Here is a 16,963-nt window from a genome sequence, read left to right as displayed (position 1 = left end):
GCATCTTTCAAGATGTTGCATTCGTTCAATTGAATCGACAGACTTGCAGACCTGCCTCGTAGCACAATAGCATCATCTTACGGCCTCCACTATCAAGCGGTCTGTTGAGAAACCTCGGATCATCAGGCCCATCATCCGGGTCATTGGCAGATTCTCAGGACATTCGGACACTATAAACTGGTTCGACGTGGGATGTCCCGACAGTCCAGGCGAAGCGAGGCGAGACGGAGAGAGGAGCCTCGCTGGAGTCTGGAGCCATTTGCCAACGTGACCATTTCCATAGTGCGAGACGGGCCTCCAGCACATTCACAGTAAGGTGTTTTATCGGTGAGAACGGAAAAAATAGCTGTGGTCTTGTACAGCAAATACATGCTGTGGCGGTCGGTCTGCTTGAAAAGGCTGGCGCATAAAGTGACAAAACAGAACAGTTTCACCAATTGAGAACGCTTTGAGTCACCAAATTTACATCGCCAAGCGCGATAACAAGCCACTGACAGTTGTACGTGTTGTAATTGTTCAGCAGAGGTGCAAGATATGCCAATGCAGCAGGATGCCACAGGCTGTGATGTAAGCGATCATGCTCCGCCGAGCCACTCCCCACTCTTGTGCAACTGTAACTCGAATGAAGCGCGTCACCAAAAGGTACATGACCTTTTTTCAACTCTTCTCTCCCACCGAAGGAAGACACACCCTTGTTGCACAGCACAGCGGTGCCCCCATGTCGAACAAGGGTCTTCCGCTTAGTTGCCCCGGCGGACTGATCCTGGTCAGGCCCAGCTAGACACGTTCGCAGGCTTGTTGCTGTTACTGTCCTGTACTGTACCAGTACTGTTAGGTGGTTACTATTCGTGGACTCGAAATAATTCCCAACGTAGAGATGTTGCTGCTTAGGTTGGCGGGCATATGGATTCAGAACTGCATTCTGTGTGACGAACAAAGCAGTGTCTTAGCTCAGATCGGTACACACTCGTATCCAGAACAAGAGAAAGAGGTCGAGTTTGTGATTAGAGGAGTTCGCTAACTGGCCGTTGAAAGCAAAAAAAAAAAAACTCTACCGTTATGATTAAGGGAAAGCTTAAATAAATCTACCGAGCGTGCGAGAGTGGTCTGAGTGGTAGAGATTTACGACAAGCTCAATCTAGAGACCGCGTCTGCGATCAGAAGTTCTCGATGAATACTCTGCATGTCATGCCGCTATGGAAAGAAAAAAACAGAGATTCACCTATTTTGTCTCTCGAGAATCAATAGACTTCAACACAAGAGGAGAATTATCGGCGTGGTGGAGTTGTTAAAAAACACCGGCGTTGCGGGGGCGGGGCATCGGTGTTGTTGAGGCTTTCTTTCGATGGAGATGTGCATATGTACTGTGTTCGATCATGCAGTGTCATCCGTAACCGGATCATATCGGAGACTTTCAATGTGAGTGCGGTCTTTTTCTTCTGTCTGTTTGTTTGTTTGCTTGTTGGTCTGTCTGTCGATGGTGGTGGTTCGGCTATAGAGTCCGGCTTCTTCGGTGGCCGTGGTTAATAAATCCTGCTTTCCGCTCTTCAAGATGCTTCTTCCCCGCATTGCGGAGCGGAGGAGCGGGTGTTCCCTTATGATACCCATCTCCGGTTAGAAGCGGTCCCGAATACTGGGACGATCAATATGAAGTTTCGAGAAAGTGTCAAAAGCTTCATTATACAGAGATATTCGTTGATAGTTTGGTGGTTGTTGAGTATCTTCCGTAAAGTTTTAATAATTAGCTCCCGGGTAGGTAGTTCGGTTTGACTTCAACGGCTGCAAAGAGGTGACATGAGAGTAATTTATTTGTGATTTATTTTTACATCTGTCAATATATTTGGGTTCAGTTCAGACCATTCAAATTTACCATAATATTCGGAAACCAATTTCCAAACCTCTATTTTACATGTCGCTCTCTGTCATGCAAAACATATTCGAATTCTTGTAGGTCTCAGGCCATTTCTTCACGAGCCCTGCATAACCTATGCATTTCCTCTCTTCATGTCTTGAACAACTCTGGACCCTGATCCACCAGGATGAGATGATCGGCAATCATGTCCAGCTGCCACCAGACCAATTCATCTGCAAGGTCCCGACCACGCCAGCCCAAGTAGGGTCGCAGCAGATGATTTGCGTGGATGGGGTTTAAGTCACATTTACACAGCCTTGGATAAGCCTCGAATAAATCGTCCTCAAGCTTTCAAGGCCATTACGAATATTTCCAAGAACAATCGTATTAATTCCAAGGGTTTCAGAGTCAAAACGTCAGCCTGTGACGCTGATGGGTATAAGATAGAATGGCTCAGCCCTTTCTACGATGGAAACGGACAGCCCGACATGCATTCTGTAAGCCACATACGACCATAGACTCACCGGGGTTCAGTCTTCCATGCAGATGCATCCCTGACTGACTCTTCATCAGTCATCAGAGCCCAAATCAAATGAATGGTTCACACAAGAACGGTACCTGGAACATGCCCTTCCGCATATCCCCCAATCAGCCTCTTTACACTCGACACAAAAATTGATGGTGGCCGGATGCTGAGCTGTTTTTGAGCTGACCACAGATCACGGGGATGCCGCCGAGACGGGCAGACTCTCCAAGACATGACGCATTGGCACCTCTGCTTCTGTCTGGTCAGCAATGTAGTACGAACAAGAGCATCTTTTCGTATCGAGAAGCATAATAAATGGCTTAGATCAATGCCTGTATCATTGTAATAAAAAGTAAAACCGGAAGCATGGGGTGCTAGAGTCATTCAAGACTGAGAACAGACTTGTGAGAAACCATCGCGGAAGCCATTCGGCACATGTCCAATCATCAGATCCCCCAAGTCCTCGGTCGCCATGTGGCAGCGTCACTGTGCTGCACCTCACATCACTCCCAGTCTACCACTGGCTGGCTGAAGACATCGGGTTTAGCCTCACATCGCTCGATTGGAAGAAACAGGGTTCTAAACATCCGCCTCTTGACTCTCAAGTCCCCTTCTTTCGCTTCCATAATCAATCAGGCAGGCATTCAGATAACGAAGCCTGAAAGAACCGTCGAGATTGCTTCTCTGCTTAACAATCCACTTGCTCAATCTTCGACTCACTGGAAATAGAGTCACAGATCCACTGTGAACAGTCAGTAGGGCCAAAACGGTCATGGATCCGTTGCCGGCTCGCTGGAAGCGCGGCGACAGGGGTTATGGATATGGGGGTTTGAGCCCGCGCTATTGTTATTGCAGGCATAGCAAGGCAGATGAGATTGGGCCAAGTTCATTTATTAGAGATCCATTTCAAGGGAGAGATGATAGATAACAAAGGGGTAAGAAAGAAATTCAAGCCTCAGCAAGGCTTGAATGGCTGAAACTCATGGCGATGGCCTTTTCAAGCTGCACAATTGTTTCAGCAAGTTTTGTTCCAGCCCTCTGAAATCTGACTGCCCGGCCAGCCGTTTCTGGAATGAGGCCTAAACAGATCAGATGGGATGCCCATCCATCCCATCCCATCCACGGCTCGGCCACGGCCACGGCCACGACTACGACTTCGACTACAACCACAACCAGAAGCCCCCCGGCCGGATGACAGATCCGCCGTGACCTCCCATACCGAGCTCTTGATGTCTTGCCATGGGTCGTCCAGAATGGGTCGTTCGTTCGCTAGACTCGTAGCTCAACCTGCCCGCTGGATCCAGCCCGTCAAGTCCCGTTTCTCTGGGCTGACGACCTGACAACCAATTGGGTCCTGAAAACAAACAAGATGCGACAATCTGAAGAGCACCATTGTCTCGTCTCGTCCTTTCTCTCATCTCCCCAGCTTCGCCTTGAAAGAACCCTTTCTCTCATGTTCAAATACCTCAATGAGAGACAAAGATCTTCTAGAGGCCGGCGAACGGGACGGGAGGAACCCTTTGGCTTTTCGCTTTTCTGGGACGAGTTTACTCGACTAGCACAACGCCTTGCATGCATCCACCACCTCACTCGGTCGCTGTGGGCCTCTTCGTAGTACTTGGTCCGCTCTTCGCCGTGAATGTCGTCATGAAGTACTGAATCATAAGCCGGAGCTATTCCAGGGCAGCTTGTAGGGTGCTACAGTGGCTCAGAGCTCATGAGCAGTACTTAGCCTTTACCTCTGATGGGACCTTGACCGGTTGACTCTTCCACATGCACCATCAGGCGCACCATCAGGCACGCCACCGCAGCCACGGCCTCAGTGGACGCTAGTGAAGCTGAAGATATTTGAGTACAGAAGAAGAACATTTGGCTCAGCAAACAATTCTGAGTTTGTCGCTGTAGCAGATAGAGTTGCAGCGCTTATAAGCTTTGGATGGCACCTGAGGCACAGCCCTCCCAAGGGTTGCTCATCACTGAGACCACTATAGAGCTGTGAGTAGTGATCAAGTACTCTCACCCCGGACGAATTTCCGTAGCGTACCGTGCGGGTATCTTGGCATATCCGCCAAAGACAGCGTCTCCCTGCTCGAGTGATGCTGCTGTCAATGAGTGTTTTGCGCTGTCGGACCCCAAATTTGGTACTGTGCTGCGCTGTGTTGTTCGCTGTGTTGTGCTGTGCTGTACTGTCCACCCCGGTCAACTTCCCTGTTTGGCCGCACCCACTCCCGCCCGTCAGGTAAGGTCAAGGTCAGAGGTGCTTGCTTGCTGGTGAGGTAGTGTAGCAGAGAGGCAGGCACGGGTACCTCCCCCCAGTTCCTTCCGCACGCAGTACCTTGGTACACCCTCGTCTCCCGTCCTTGACCTGGGCTCGCCGCTGCCGCTCTCATTCCCTCATCATCTCTGCCCTCCAACAACTTTCTCCCTCAACTTGTTTTTTGCTTCTCGACGAGAGTTGCAAATCACAAAGGGTGTTGGAGATTCTTTGTGTGCTTTGAGGTGTTGGGATCATTGCACTGCCTGTCAGTGACAAAAAACACCTGGCGCTCCTCTTTGTCCTCCTGAATCGGAGAACGAGCCCCCATATTCCTAGGCTCTCACGCCCGTCTCATCAAAACAGCGGCCTCTCTCTCGGCTCACCTTGTTGGATGACAATGTGACAACGCTCCTCATGATTTCTTTTCAGACTTTTACACATTGACGAATACTTCCCTCCTCAGCTACGATTTTCTCAACTTGCTCTCTTCACCTTCAATCCGCGAACTCGAACGATCTAACGTCACGCTGCCTCCAAGCTTCTGCATTGATCGACACAACATTCAACTCCGCGACATTTCCCACCCCACGGCCTATAGAGGCTCGTGATGACCTCCAGTATGAACTCGCTCAAGGTTCCCGAAAGCGGGCTGCAGCTGGAGGGCTCGACTGGCAAGGATGCCAGTCTGCCTTCCCAGGCCTTTGCTATCACCCTGAGTGATAATGTTATTGAGGACATGATCAAATGCGTCCAGAACGGAGATGGCATTCAACTTTCTCTTGGAGCCAATCCCGTAAGTTGAGCAAACCAGAGCCTTTTGTCACAGCGGGCTTATGGTTGGACATTTGGCTCATGTTTTCGAATGCTAATATGCCCGTACCAGACCTTGCTCTATGGTTCCAAATCCCACTCCATTGAGCCGCCCTCCGACTCGAACCCATATGATCTTTACCTCACACGACCTTTCGAATCGACTCGAACTGCCGAAAAGATTCCATACACTGGCTCTCTCTTTGAAAAGCCATCGGGCGCTACTTCGAAGAAATCGAAGACTGGCAAGGCCGACAACACCACTGACGGCAAGACTGCAAAGTCCAGCAAGAGCGCCCAATCAGGACGAGATTCTGACATCGAGGCTCTTCAAAATGGACTTGCGGCTCATGCTGCTTCTCGGGAGAAGTCGGTCTCACTTGCATCTAGTTTTGGGATGATCATACTGACATGTTTTGAAGGACTCGCGTGGTCGACATGTTACCAGCGAAGAAGGCAGCTATCAAAAACAAAAGCAAATTGCTCGACTCAGCTCCACGATCGATCCCCCAGTCACCAGGCCAGGTTTCGCTCGGGTCTCTTACACCCAACACCGCGACATCACAACCCCTTGATCGAGCCAAGGGAGACCGAGCCATGCTGGTGCATGAGCTCGCTGTGCAGGATCGCTCATTTGATTACTTGGCCAAGAAGTGGGAAGGCAAGGTGGAAGACATGGAGCCGACGCTTCGAAAAGTTGCCGATGATCTCGACGATAACAACAAATGGTCCCTGAAGAAGAAGTCCTGGAGAGACCTTGATGTTTGGAATTATGATTATGATACCCAAGAAGTACGACAGAAGGCGATCGACAACGCCGTTCGACAATATGACAAGCAGAGAGTCACCATCTCAGAGCCAGAGTGGGACAGACTACTACCCAAGGAGGAGCGAGGAACAGGAAAGAGTCTTAGCCGGGTGCAGGCTAAGATTACCAAGACTGTTAGCACGCCATCAATCAATGTTGAAATGGCGGATGGAGGCACAACGCCTCGAGACAGTGGGGATTCTCAAGACGCCAACCGGCCAAGGGTTGGAGGAGAGGCTATGTCGAGGTCCACCTCAAATCCTCTTTCCACAAAGCCCAAGAAGCCCACTGCGCAGGAGGCTCAGGTCAAGCGCCTTTTGGGTAAATCCAAGGCCAAGACGACTGCATCAGCTGCATCTTCCAAGCCAGCATCCAAGGTGTCTTCCGCTAAGGCATCTCCCACCAAGCCACGGCCCACCGCCGCGCCCAAGGCAAATGGAGGAAGAGTTCTGTCGCAGGCAATCATTTCTAACTCGGACACGTCAGAAGATGATGCCGCTCCTATAGTCAAGCCTAAGCCGAAGGCTGTGCCCAAACCAGCACCCAAGATGAGGGACACGGTCGTTGCTAAACCTCGACCTGTGGTAAGGGAGCCAATGAAGCAGCAGATTACAGCCAAGCGACCTCGCGAAGATGACGACTCGAGCTCGAGCTCCGGAACACCGTTGTCGAAGCGCATCAAGCCCAAGCAGCCTCTTCCTGCTCCCCGACTCAAGCATCGACCATCGGACGCAAGCCAGAACTCTCGCGGAACTATAACTTCAACCTCAATGAAGAGCAAGAACACGTCCCCAACCAAGTCTTCTCCTCTGGCATCATCGCCACCCACCAATGCCTCGGATCTGGAGAACGAGGCACCCGCTGCATCAATTGTTACGAAGAAGCGCAAGGTCGAAGGCTTAAGCAAGGGCGGTGTCACAAAGCGACCTGCAGCATCAAGGTTTTCTGATGACCTTGTGCAGAAGGCACAGGCGTTCAAAGTTTTTTATCAAAAGTATGAGACGCTGCACCATGAGATTTCAGCGCTGGACAATCCCTCGAGCAGGAAGCTGGGTCATCTCATGGAAATGAGAGACCGACTGAAAACTATGAAGATGGAGATCTACAGTGAATGTCCCCCGGAGAGGAGCTAAAAGGCGGCAATAATACGACAGAATAAGGACAAGATAGGGTGCGGGGGGTTTGATTTCAACGGCGTACAGCATCACGACCGGATAACTTTTACAGTTGCATTTTGCATTGGGAAAACAGGATCTGCATGAACGAGCCACCTGTCGGACAGGAACAGGAACAGAGCTCTCTTCGATATTTGCATCGTTTTTCGTTTTCTTTTTTTGATACCACATGAGAAGACAAGACAGGCCAAACGCGGCCAGAGACAAAGCCAAGCCAAGGCAGGCAGTTAGATTAGGCAAAACAAAGGCCAAACAACACAGAAAATTGTTGAAATTGAAATCATGATATTCATATATACTGCATTGAGTGACAAAGAAACTTGTTGTTTGATTGAGGACCCAGTCGTGAGTAAAATCAGACAATATTGAGAACTATAGTTCGGTACATGGAAAGATCAAGTGGTACTATGACGTGAGGCGCATGTGATGGGGGTGCGTGATTTACCTTTGGATTTACCAGATTGGGGGTTTGATACTGAGAGGGTTGGTTTGGTTGGCCCTTTGAGTTTGGTGGGGGCCGTATATTGCGTGTGAGCTGATTCAGGACCCTCTTAATAAAGAAGGATTAGCAAATAGCGGCAGATCATAGATTTCTCGTTTAGAATGGGGCTTGTTAAGCAAAGGATGCTCGTATTGCTTGTAGTTTAGACGGCATAGGAAAAGGCAGATGCTGTCTGTGTAGTAATTGTTGCACGGTGCTTTATTTAGTCTTTGTGTAGTTTATGCGGCTGGCCGTTGTCAAAAGAAGTTTGCTCGGATTCTTTGGCGATAGACAATGAACTCTTTTATGCGACAGCATATCTTAAGACATTCAATGAAGAAGAGTAGATTCACTAATTCATCTGTCTTTTACGGGCAAACTTATCATGCAGACGTACAAATATCTGCTCAGATGTGAGCATCTCAATTCTACCTTTCTCTTCAAGTTCAGTCTCAGTCAAAGCAACAGCCATCACACACAATGACATCCAGACGCTCCCAGTTCGTCACAGAGATCCCTCCTGGAACTTACCTCCAAGACCCAACATACGTTTACACAGTTCACCCTGCTCAGACTCAAGATCCGTTCCGAAACGTGCCTGTTCGCACGGCCGAAGACTACAGTCAAATGTATCCTCCCTCTTCTACTGCAACAAACGTCTTCATTCCTGGCTGCTGCCGTCATCGCCGCCGTGCATCTCGGCACTCAAAGACCTACGAAAGCGATGGTTCGACCAAAAGCTATGCTTCTTACGAAGACGTCCAGCCTGCTCCGCCTATGGATCGTCTCCCACCACGCATCGCTCTGAAACAACTCTCGGATTTTCTTCACGAAGCTAGTGTCTTCTACAACACGCAACTCATGGACTTTACACGTGAGCATCAACGTCAAGGCCACGACACCTCCAACGAAGCTCTTCGACAGTGGCTCTGGAACGACTGGACCCGATCTCGCGATAACCCGACCCGTGAGAACTTTACATCTACAAAGGCGAGCATTACACTCTTGCTTCGTCAGGTCGAAACCGCTGTTGCTACTCCTTGGCTGGAGAATGCGAACCTAAACGCCAGATTTGACTTCAGCTACAAGGCTCTGAAGAGTTCCTGTGATGAGATTGTCAGATTGTCTAGCAAGGTCATGAGCGATTGGCAAACTTGTCGATTTCTGGCTGTTGAGCTCAAGAATGCTCGTGTTTATGCCAACCCGGAGGGACCTGTTCTGAGACATTTGTTTGTAGGATGGGAGAAGGGCGAGCCTTGGTGATCCTGAAAAGAAAGGGATTTGTTTATGTTGCTAGAGTTGTTTCTTTTCTTTCTTTTGTTGTATGTTCTTATGTGTTTGGTTGGAGTTTACCAGGATGAGATGTTATCTCTTGCACAGACATTGCTAGGGCGACCAATCGGGAAGACGGTGGAGTTTGAGGTTGATAGCCCCCTTTCCCCTGGTCTATCAGCCACGTGGGACATGCCGATCACTCTTTCGAGAGTGTCTGTGGCGGTGCAATACTACATGTGGCTTTAACACCAACATTCTCGCGAGCTATGATAGGAAGATAGACTTGACCCAATTAGATGTTAGGCAAAAAACTGCAACTTTTCTTTTTTATTAACAATTTTTTCTATTTGTCGCCAGTAGACGAGACAATGTTTGGATTACAATAGCGTTCTTTTTTCCCCGGACTTCTCCTTTACCTTGGAAAAAACCCTAGCGAACAGGGACTATGTTCTAGACTCAAGGTGTCTCCGATATGCTCTGCGTAGCATACATAGTTTTGTGTTCTTGCTGAGGGCACGTTGAACAATTTTCTGTTCAAAACTTCTGTTCTGAACTTCTTACTTTCTGACTTTTTTTTTTTTTTGCCACACCGACAATTTCCTTTTCTCACTGTAATTATTCCTCTGAGTTGATCTTGGTCAATAATTGTGGAAAAGAGAGACGTTGACTCATCATCATGGGTATCGAAGCACTCGATTTCCCCCAAATGTGGGAACGTCCCGGCTACACTCAACTAGCAGACATTCTCCAGAGTCTCGAACTCAGTCCTCCAATCTGGAACCACAAGCGTCGTCGCTCCGAGATCATCGAGGAGCAAGAATCTCTCGCCGGCCAGCGCAAGGCAGAAGTCACTCGTTACCTCTCCTCCATCATCAAGAGCCCCTTGTCATGGATCGACGACGATAATGAGAAGGAGGTTCTCTGGACGCAGGCAAGCAAGCGCATGTCCGAGCGGTGTGGACGTACGGCTATGGGAGAGGTTATTCGCAGATGGCCATTTGGAGAGGGAAACGACGAGTTCGAGTTGATCATTCGGGAACCGGCGCTTACGGGAGATTCCTTGGGCTTCAAGACTTGGGGATCTTCATATGTGCTATCGCAACATCTTCCTCGCATGACGGAAACATCACTATTTCGATTATTCGACGAGACGTTGGGTCAACCACGACCTGATGTCCTTGAACTCGGTTCTGGAACTGGTCTCCTGGGTCTTGCAGCAGCAGCTCTATGGAAAGTTCCCGTAGCACTCAGCGATCTTCCTAACATCGTTCCCAATCTCAGAGAGAACGTGGCTAAGAACACTGAGCTTGTCAAGTCTCGCGGGGGATCACTCACTGTTGGCGATCTCACCTGGGGAGGAAGCGAAGACGAGGTAGATCAGACCCTGTTTGGACAACTGCACCAGTTCAAGGTATGTTTTTGCTTGTAGAGATCTGTGATTGCAGGGTGATGCTTATATGACTCTTGCTTACAAACGATTTCTAACCTCCCCTGGTGACTAGATTGTCCTCGCGGCTGATCCCATGTACGACGATGATCACCCAGCGCTTCTCGCCTCAGCCATCAGCGACCACCTGGCTCTTGGCTCCGATTCACGCGCTGTCGTCATGGTTCCGCGTCGAGATGCTACCACAGAACGTCTCCTCGAGTCGTTTCGCCAGGCTATGCTTGACCTCGACACACCCTTGTTCTGTGAAGAAGAGGACGAACTTGCGGGGCAGGACGACTGGGTTGAGGACGATGACGCAGGCAATGTGCGGTGCTGGCTGGGCGTCTTCAGCCGTGGTGGCTCACCGCCGTCTCAACTCGGTGATGCAGCACTCATATAGCACTCTGACTGGCCACGACGGCCAGTGATTAATAGAGAAAAGGAAAGTCAGGTGCTTGAAGAAGAGACGAAGTTGACACAGTGGAAAATTTCAGACGAACTAGACATAGACAGTGAGCGAGTAAGGAAACTTAGCGACAATAGAGACCAATGATTTCATGCAAGCAATTGCGCTGTTTGAGTCATGGATCTCCCGTGAACAATCAGCAGACGCTGCTTTAGGGAGTAGTTCATAAGGAGCCCTTTTCTCCCTCTTTTGTGCTTCTGCTTCTTTTCTTCTCCACTTCTACACTAGCAACCCACAACACCACCCCCAAAGCTGCTTTTCTCTACAACATACAACAAATTCTTCTTTCTTCAAGGAAGCATTGATGATCAACCTTAATATCAATTATTTTATCCAATTGCAGCTTTTCATCCGCCCCTCAAGCTATCTCGCGATTCAGTGCCAGTTGAGTTGCAACTAATCGAGGAGGTCTACATAAGCCTTGAGCCACTAATCACAGCCTTCCACCTACATCAACGACTCTGATTAACCCTCAATCCATCACTGGCTTATTCTCTATCTAAGTCTCAACCTCAGACATTTATTGTACTTCTTTTCCCCCTGAACAACAACCTTTGCTCAACCGTCTATCACCTACAACCTTACAACACTCACCGTCGCTGACCACTTAGACGTTTCTTGGACAGTTACACTTTAGACTTTTTGACACTTTCAACACTTGTTCTAAACCTTTGCTTCTTTTCTTACTTCTTTCAAAATGACCGGAAAACCAGTTTACAAACCCGACGAGATACGTTTTGCTTTAAGCCTTATGGAGAAAGATCTCTACAACGATGCGATATCTAACGCTTTTCGGGAACGATTCAACCGAGAACTGACGGATAACCAGATTCGATATTTGAGGAACAAATATGGCAAGGACCCTGACTATGGGTGAGTTGTCTTGTTCCAAGGGGCATTATCACTTGCTTTTTAAATTAACTAACCGACCGTTACTCGTAGAGCTCCCCTTTGCAACAGGCCCAAGAAACGAAAGGAACGTCGAGCTGACTCTGGAGCTGGTTCTTCCGCTTCGCCGGGCTCAGAGTACGTTTCGAATACCGCTCCGATGTCCCTTGCCACGTATCTCTCTAACTTAAGAAACAGAGGTTCACCGACTGAAGCCAAGAGAGCTCGACAGGGGTCTTTCAAAGCTTCAGCAGGACCTTCTCAAACCCCCCAATACCAGCTTGGATCTCCTCCAACGCAATCAATAGCCAAATTTGAAGACATGAAGTCTCCCAGCCCGTCTTCAGTCCCCTTGTTCCACGCAGCCCCAATGGCCCAGATGGGAAACTTCCCTTCACCCCCTACAAACTCCTATAGCCTCTTTTCAGGAGCACCATCTCAAGGAGGCTTCGCGGCTATGCCTTCAGCCAACTCCTGGCAGACACAACCTAGGACAAACTTCAACACTCGTTTTGGGCAATACCAGATCAAGTCGCCAGAACAGGGAAACCCTGAGGCTTGCAACGCCGCATTACACCAGATACCTCATCAGTCACCTAACGTCCAGCCTTCGTATGCCTCTTATCCGACGCAGCCGACAGCTAGCTCTCGCGCACCAGTTTCATCTCCGCAGCAGACCGTAGCCGTAGGGGGCGCAGCCTAGGAATCCTCCGCTACCCAACGCTCACCGTCCTTCAAGATGGATATGCCCCTCTCCAACTTTTCTCAACTTTCCAACTTCGCGTATCCTCAACAGATACCACCCATTGAAGAGCATAAGCAACAGCAGGATCGAGAGTCTGAGTTGGCCGGACGAGACGACGTCGCCCCGGTGTATTGTGATGAGTACTTCGAGCCAGCTCACCAAGCAGCTGAACAAAGTGAACCGCAACCAACTCAAGGTCAGGATGAGGACGCTTCAGAGCAGCGAGTCCCACAAGATTGCAAGCAATCTGCTTCTTTGGGCACTTCTGGTGATAGCAATGAACACCAACCCGCCAACCAAGGTTTCTCGCATGACTCTGAGAGCTAGAATGGCGACGATGGGGGCTTCAATACGAACACGATAGATCCCAAGTTGTTCAATGCAACCTAGGATTTGAGGTTGCTCTTCATCAAGCCGTGCTCCTGAGGTGGTGACTGGATTGTTCCACATTGTATACTATACTTGACATAACTCAGTCCCCAGGGACTGGTGATCTCTCAAATACCCCATTACTTCTCCGTGATAGATCTGGGCCTCTTTATCGCTCCTGAGATGGTAATTCGTCTTCCTTTGTTTGACCTGTCCACAGGTGGGGTCACACATTTGGTGAAGAACACCAGCTGAGCATTCTGAGATTTGTTTCCCAAGGCTGCGGAGTTAATGCATATCACGAGGCTTATAAACCAGCCGCATTTGTTATAGTTGATACCCAAGTTAAGATCCACAGAACTAGATAGGCAAGACTTGGTTTGGATACCTGGTTCTTAGGCCACTTAGCATAACTAGTTAAATAGCATGCACTTATCTCAATCCACTCGTCCCCTTCGAAGTTCCTTGATTCCTAATGCGCCATACAATAAATCATAAATCTTGATGTAAGTTTGGAGACTTGACTCATCCAAATATTTCTGGTCTTACCCTCCAGCTCTCTCATATCATCAACTCGCCCGCTAGAGCATTCCAACAGGGTATCTCGTGCAAGTAGAAACGAACAGACCACCGCCTAAACCTCTTGAGGATGCCTCTCCAATCTCTGATAAAAATATTGTGATGTGTGTGTAAGCATGCTGGCATACGATAGATAGTCCTTAAATCCTTGTGGTCCAACTCCCAAAACTCTTCAGTATAAAACAATAACATTAGACGTAACGTGGCATAAGTATGGGTGATTCGACACTACCATTGCGTCGAAATAGAAGTTTATGAATATAGTTGAACAGCATGTTACACCACAATGCTGACGTTGCGGCGGGTGTCGACCTCTTCAACTGGGAATTGAAAAACGACCTTGAAGAGATCTCGGAGATAAGCATAACGCTGTGAACTCTTCATCATCATTTGAATACTCTTGGCCATCTCCTGGGCAGTAACGCGCTTGCCTCGGGCTGGCAAGGCGTGGTGTCTTGGAATTATCGCGTCAGTAAGGACGGAGTTTTTGTATTGTGATAGCAATGTCGAGTGCGAGATGAGGGACCCAAACGATCCAGGAGGAAGATCCTGCACGAATTTCTGTAATGCAGCAGCAGCAGCTTTGGGCTCGTGGATGGTATCACGATTGAAGCCAAGATTCATAGCAGCTCGGAGAACGAGGACTTTTGCACGCGTCACATTTGCATCTTCCGATGCAGCTGTAGTGGTGGCTGTGCTTGAAGTCCTGGTACTGCTCTTCGAGTAACTGGAAAGATTGGACGCGCTGCTCGACCATCGGCCACGGCTATTATCGCTAGGAGTACCAAGGACAAGAATGTTGGGCATTGTTGGCGAGCGACTCTGTGGAGAGATGGGCGTGTCCTCAAACTCGGTTACAGGGGTTTCTGGAACAGCTGGGTTTCTTGGCTTCTCTTCCTGTCGCCCACTCTTGACACTATCGTGCCTTGAATGGACTGAAGATGGGTTTGATCCTCGACTCTGTCGGCCGCTCTGATCGTTGAGATGTTGAGGGAATGCGTGCCCGGCTCGAGGTGTTCCCCTATCAGGTCGAACTTGTGTCCAGCTGTCTCGGAATACATCACAGAGCTCCCAGCAGGCTTGGACAGTAGAGCTCAGCAACTCCTCATCTGGGGGTCTTCCATCCCTTCTGTTTTGCCTGAGATTGAAGAGCATCTCTGCAAGTGCCCAGCAGGCCCTGAGCAACTGATCGGTTTCCTCTGCCAGATCGCTCCGTTGCTTCATTAGTCGATGACAAAGCGCGATATAGAAGTCCAGTGTGCGTTCTCGGAACTGCTCCGGTAGAGTACCATCCTGAGCACTATAAAGGCTGCCAACTTGTTAGAGTAAGATCTTTCACTCACTTGATGCACTTACTGGTTGTTGAGCTCAAAGCTAACACGCAAAACCGAGTCCGCTGCTTCATCATTACGCTGCCGGACATCGAATAGCGCTTGACAGAAATCGCGACACAAATCAAGGTTGACCTTGACATTAAAATTGCTCACGTCCTCATCTCGGCTATGATAAAGCCGTTGACAAAGTTTCCAACATGTCCTCCATGCTTTTTCGTGGGCATCAGGAATGCCATTTTTGCCAAGAGCGCGGTTACGATTGATCGAACTGAGCTTAGACAAACTGTTGCACAAAGTCCAGCACTCAGCAAGAGTTGTTCGTAGAGTCTCAATCTCGTCTTGTTGCTGTGGTATCGGCATGGCTTCTGATTCATAGTCTTCGTCGTCACCCTCAGCCTCGGTTTGTTCGTCAATTTCTAGACAGATTAGTCCTATACGGCGACTTAACCGGTATTAACTTACTTTCGAGACTACTCGTACTACTTGAGCGTAGCCGGGCTCCATCATCCAGCATGGATTGCAGGTCCTGAGCACGGGGTGTGGCGCTGTCGATGCTGTACCGCACAGGGTTCACATCGGTTAAAATCGGAGGTCGAACGGGATGAGTCGATGTCTGATGGCGGTTTAGTACATGTCATAAATTTGGGCTAAGGATAGCAAACCTTCTCTTGTCCACCATTGAGAGAGGCTAGACTTTCAGCCTCTGACTTTGGAGATGTCCTTGGACTTGACCCTTTTTGTTCCATGGCTGGAGGTGCGGCGGCAGCTGGAGCAGCCTGAAAGGTATTAGATGTGTAGGATCTAGAATGATGATGAAACTTACCCAGCTGGAAAAGTTTTCGGGTGCATGGATGACAGAAATAGCCTCCTCGTTGCTGGACTGGCGCACACTCTCCGGCAAGTTAGTTGTGAGCATTAAGAGCTGTGGTCAAGTTAATTTATAGTCCAAAAGATGGCGGCGACGCCCATTGTGACTGACCTCCGACCGACGGGTAACCTTTCTATCACTAGCTTCCTTCTCAATATCCTCTGAGACATCATCCTCAATCTCGGTCGTTTCAGTACCATTAGATGTGACTGGAGAAGGACCCACAATGTCACTGGGACTCATGACATTGTAGGAGCTACTTGACATGCGATTGACAGAATTGGGTCGAAGTGAGGACGAATCGGTAGCGGGAGGAGGGGAAGAGCTGAGACATGAGTTAATAGAGATTCCAAGAGGTTTCACCCTAAGCGCATAGCTTCCAAGGCAACGCACAATGGTCTGAATGGAGAGCGACGGCTCTCATTCTCTGTGGGCGCAGACATGTCTGTCTGAGGGTAAACGAAAGGGAATTGTAGGCTTCCAGTCGATGACCTCAAAGGAGCTTCAAGGGCCATGACGGGAGCGTAGAGTTCCTAGGTATTGAGCTACCCCGACGGTGGTAGTTGAGAGCTCCGGTGGAAGAGGGGTCCTTAAGACAAGCCACAGCTCCAGCCAAGCGTTGACGCAAAAAAGCCTTGCGATGCAGCTATCTCAAGGTTGACAGACGATCGAAACTTGACGCAGGAGGCAAATTCGAGATTACCAACAGCTGTCGTGGCAGCGAAGAATAAAATATGAGCTTGTCGGTTGGCGGTCGATGTGCGGTCGCGCGGCCAGTTACGAGACCTATGGAATTGGGTGTGCTAAGATCGGGAGGCTGCGTAACTAGTCTGATCCAGTCAAAAAGTAATAAGGAAAGATTGATGAAATAGAAACAATACAGAAGGCATCAAATGCTGAATGAAGGGCTCAATAACACTCCAACGATGAAGCAAGCAAGCAAGTTCGTCCAACAAAACCAGCTCACCAAAAGCCGAACCGAAGAGAGAGAATGGATAGAATGGAGGGGGAAAGGTTTAAAGAAACAGGCAGAGTCAAAAGCTGGAGCACAGCGGTTGCAACGACGGACTAAGGCAGACAGACAGACGCCAGTTTGACAGG

General features: G+C 49.2%; 5 protein-coding genes across 5 annotated transcripts; 4 read left to right on the top strand and 1 right to left on the bottom strand.

The window, feature by feature from the left end:
- Positions 1–5,242: 5,242 nt before the first annotated feature.
- BKA55DRAFT_588278 (uncharacterized protein) lies at positions 5,243–7,386 on the top strand (the record flags this gene model as incomplete). Its single annotated transcript, XM_046194769.1, has 3 exons — positions 5,243–5,428; positions 5,519–5,814; positions 5,868–7,386. 3 exons carry the CDS (start codon positions 5,243–5,245, stop codon positions 7,384–7,386), a joined length of 2,001 nt encoding a protein of 666 aa, XP_046056389.1.
- Positions 7,387–7,953: 567 nt separating this feature from the next.
- BKA55DRAFT_549129 (uncharacterized protein) lies at positions 7,954–9,349 on the top strand. Its single transcript, XM_046191177.1, has one exon. It carries the CDS (start codon positions 8,390–8,392, stop codon positions 9,170–9,172), a length of 783 nt encoding a protein of 260 aa, XP_046056388.1. The 5' UTR covers positions 7,954–8,389; the 3' UTR covers positions 9,173–9,349.
- Positions 9,350–9,482: 133 nt separating this feature from the next.
- BKA55DRAFT_549127 (putative methyltransferase-domain-containing protein) lies at positions 9,483–11,302 on the top strand. Its single transcript, XM_046191176.1, has 2 exons — positions 9,483–10,595; positions 10,687–11,302. Exons 1-2 carry the CDS (start codon positions 9,861–9,863, stop codon positions 11,011–11,013), a joined length of 1,062 nt encoding a protein of 353 aa, XP_046056387.1. The 5' UTR covers positions 9,483–9,860; the 3' UTR covers positions 11,014–11,302.
- A 474-nt stretch (positions 11,303–11,776) lies between these two features.
- BKA55DRAFT_682707 (uncharacterized protein) lies at positions 11,777–13,039 on the top strand (the record flags this gene model as incomplete). The annotated part of the gene is made up of 4 exons (XM_046198395.1): positions 11,777–11,952; positions 12,022–12,105; positions 12,166–12,652; positions 12,707–13,039. The coding sequence occupies 4 exons, from the start codon at positions 11,777–11,779 to the stop codon at positions 13,037–13,039; spliced, it is 1,080 nt and encodes a 359-aa protein (XP_046056386.1).
- An 897-nt stretch (positions 13,040–13,936) lies between these two features.
- Positions 13,937–16,640, bottom strand: BKA55DRAFT_699800 (uncharacterized protein; the record flags this gene model as incomplete). The annotated part of the gene is made up of 7 exons (XM_046200575.1): positions 16,256–16,640; positions 15,974–16,187; positions 15,818–15,916; positions 15,657–15,770; positions 15,457–15,607; positions 15,017–15,410; positions 13,937–14,969 (listed from the first exon to the last, which is right to left on the bottom strand). Exons 1-7 carry the CDS (start codon positions 16,375–16,377, stop codon positions 13,937–13,939), a joined length of 2,127 nt encoding a protein of 708 aa, XP_046056385.1. The 5' UTR covers positions 16,378–16,640.
- Between the last annotated feature and the right edge of the window lie 323 nt (positions 16,641–16,963).

Source organism: Fusarium redolens (genome assembly GCF_020744475.1).
Source record: "Fusarium redolens strain MPI-CAGE-AT-0023 chromosome Unknown BKA55scaffold_1, whole genome shotgun sequence".
Taxonomy (NCBI): Eukaryota; Fungi; Ascomycota; class Sordariomycetes; order Hypocreales; family Nectriaceae; genus Fusarium; species Fusarium redolens.
This window is presented reverse-complemented; position numbering and strand designations above follow the sequence as displayed.

Bases quoted from the DNA above. Each gene is read 5' to 3' on its own strand.
- BKA55DRAFT_549129 (XM_046191177.1), top strand. From the start codon at position 8,390: ATGACATCCAGACGCTCCCAGTTCGTCACAGAGATCCCTCCTGGAACT.
- BKA55DRAFT_549127 (XM_046191176.1), top strand. From the start codon at position 9,861: ATGGGTATCGAAGCACTCGATTTCCCCCAAATGTGGGAACGTCCCGGC. The intron at 10,596-10,686 runs GTATGTTTTTGC...CCTGGTGACTAG, and splicing joins GACAACTGCACCAGTTCAAG to ATTGTCCTCGCGGCTGATCC.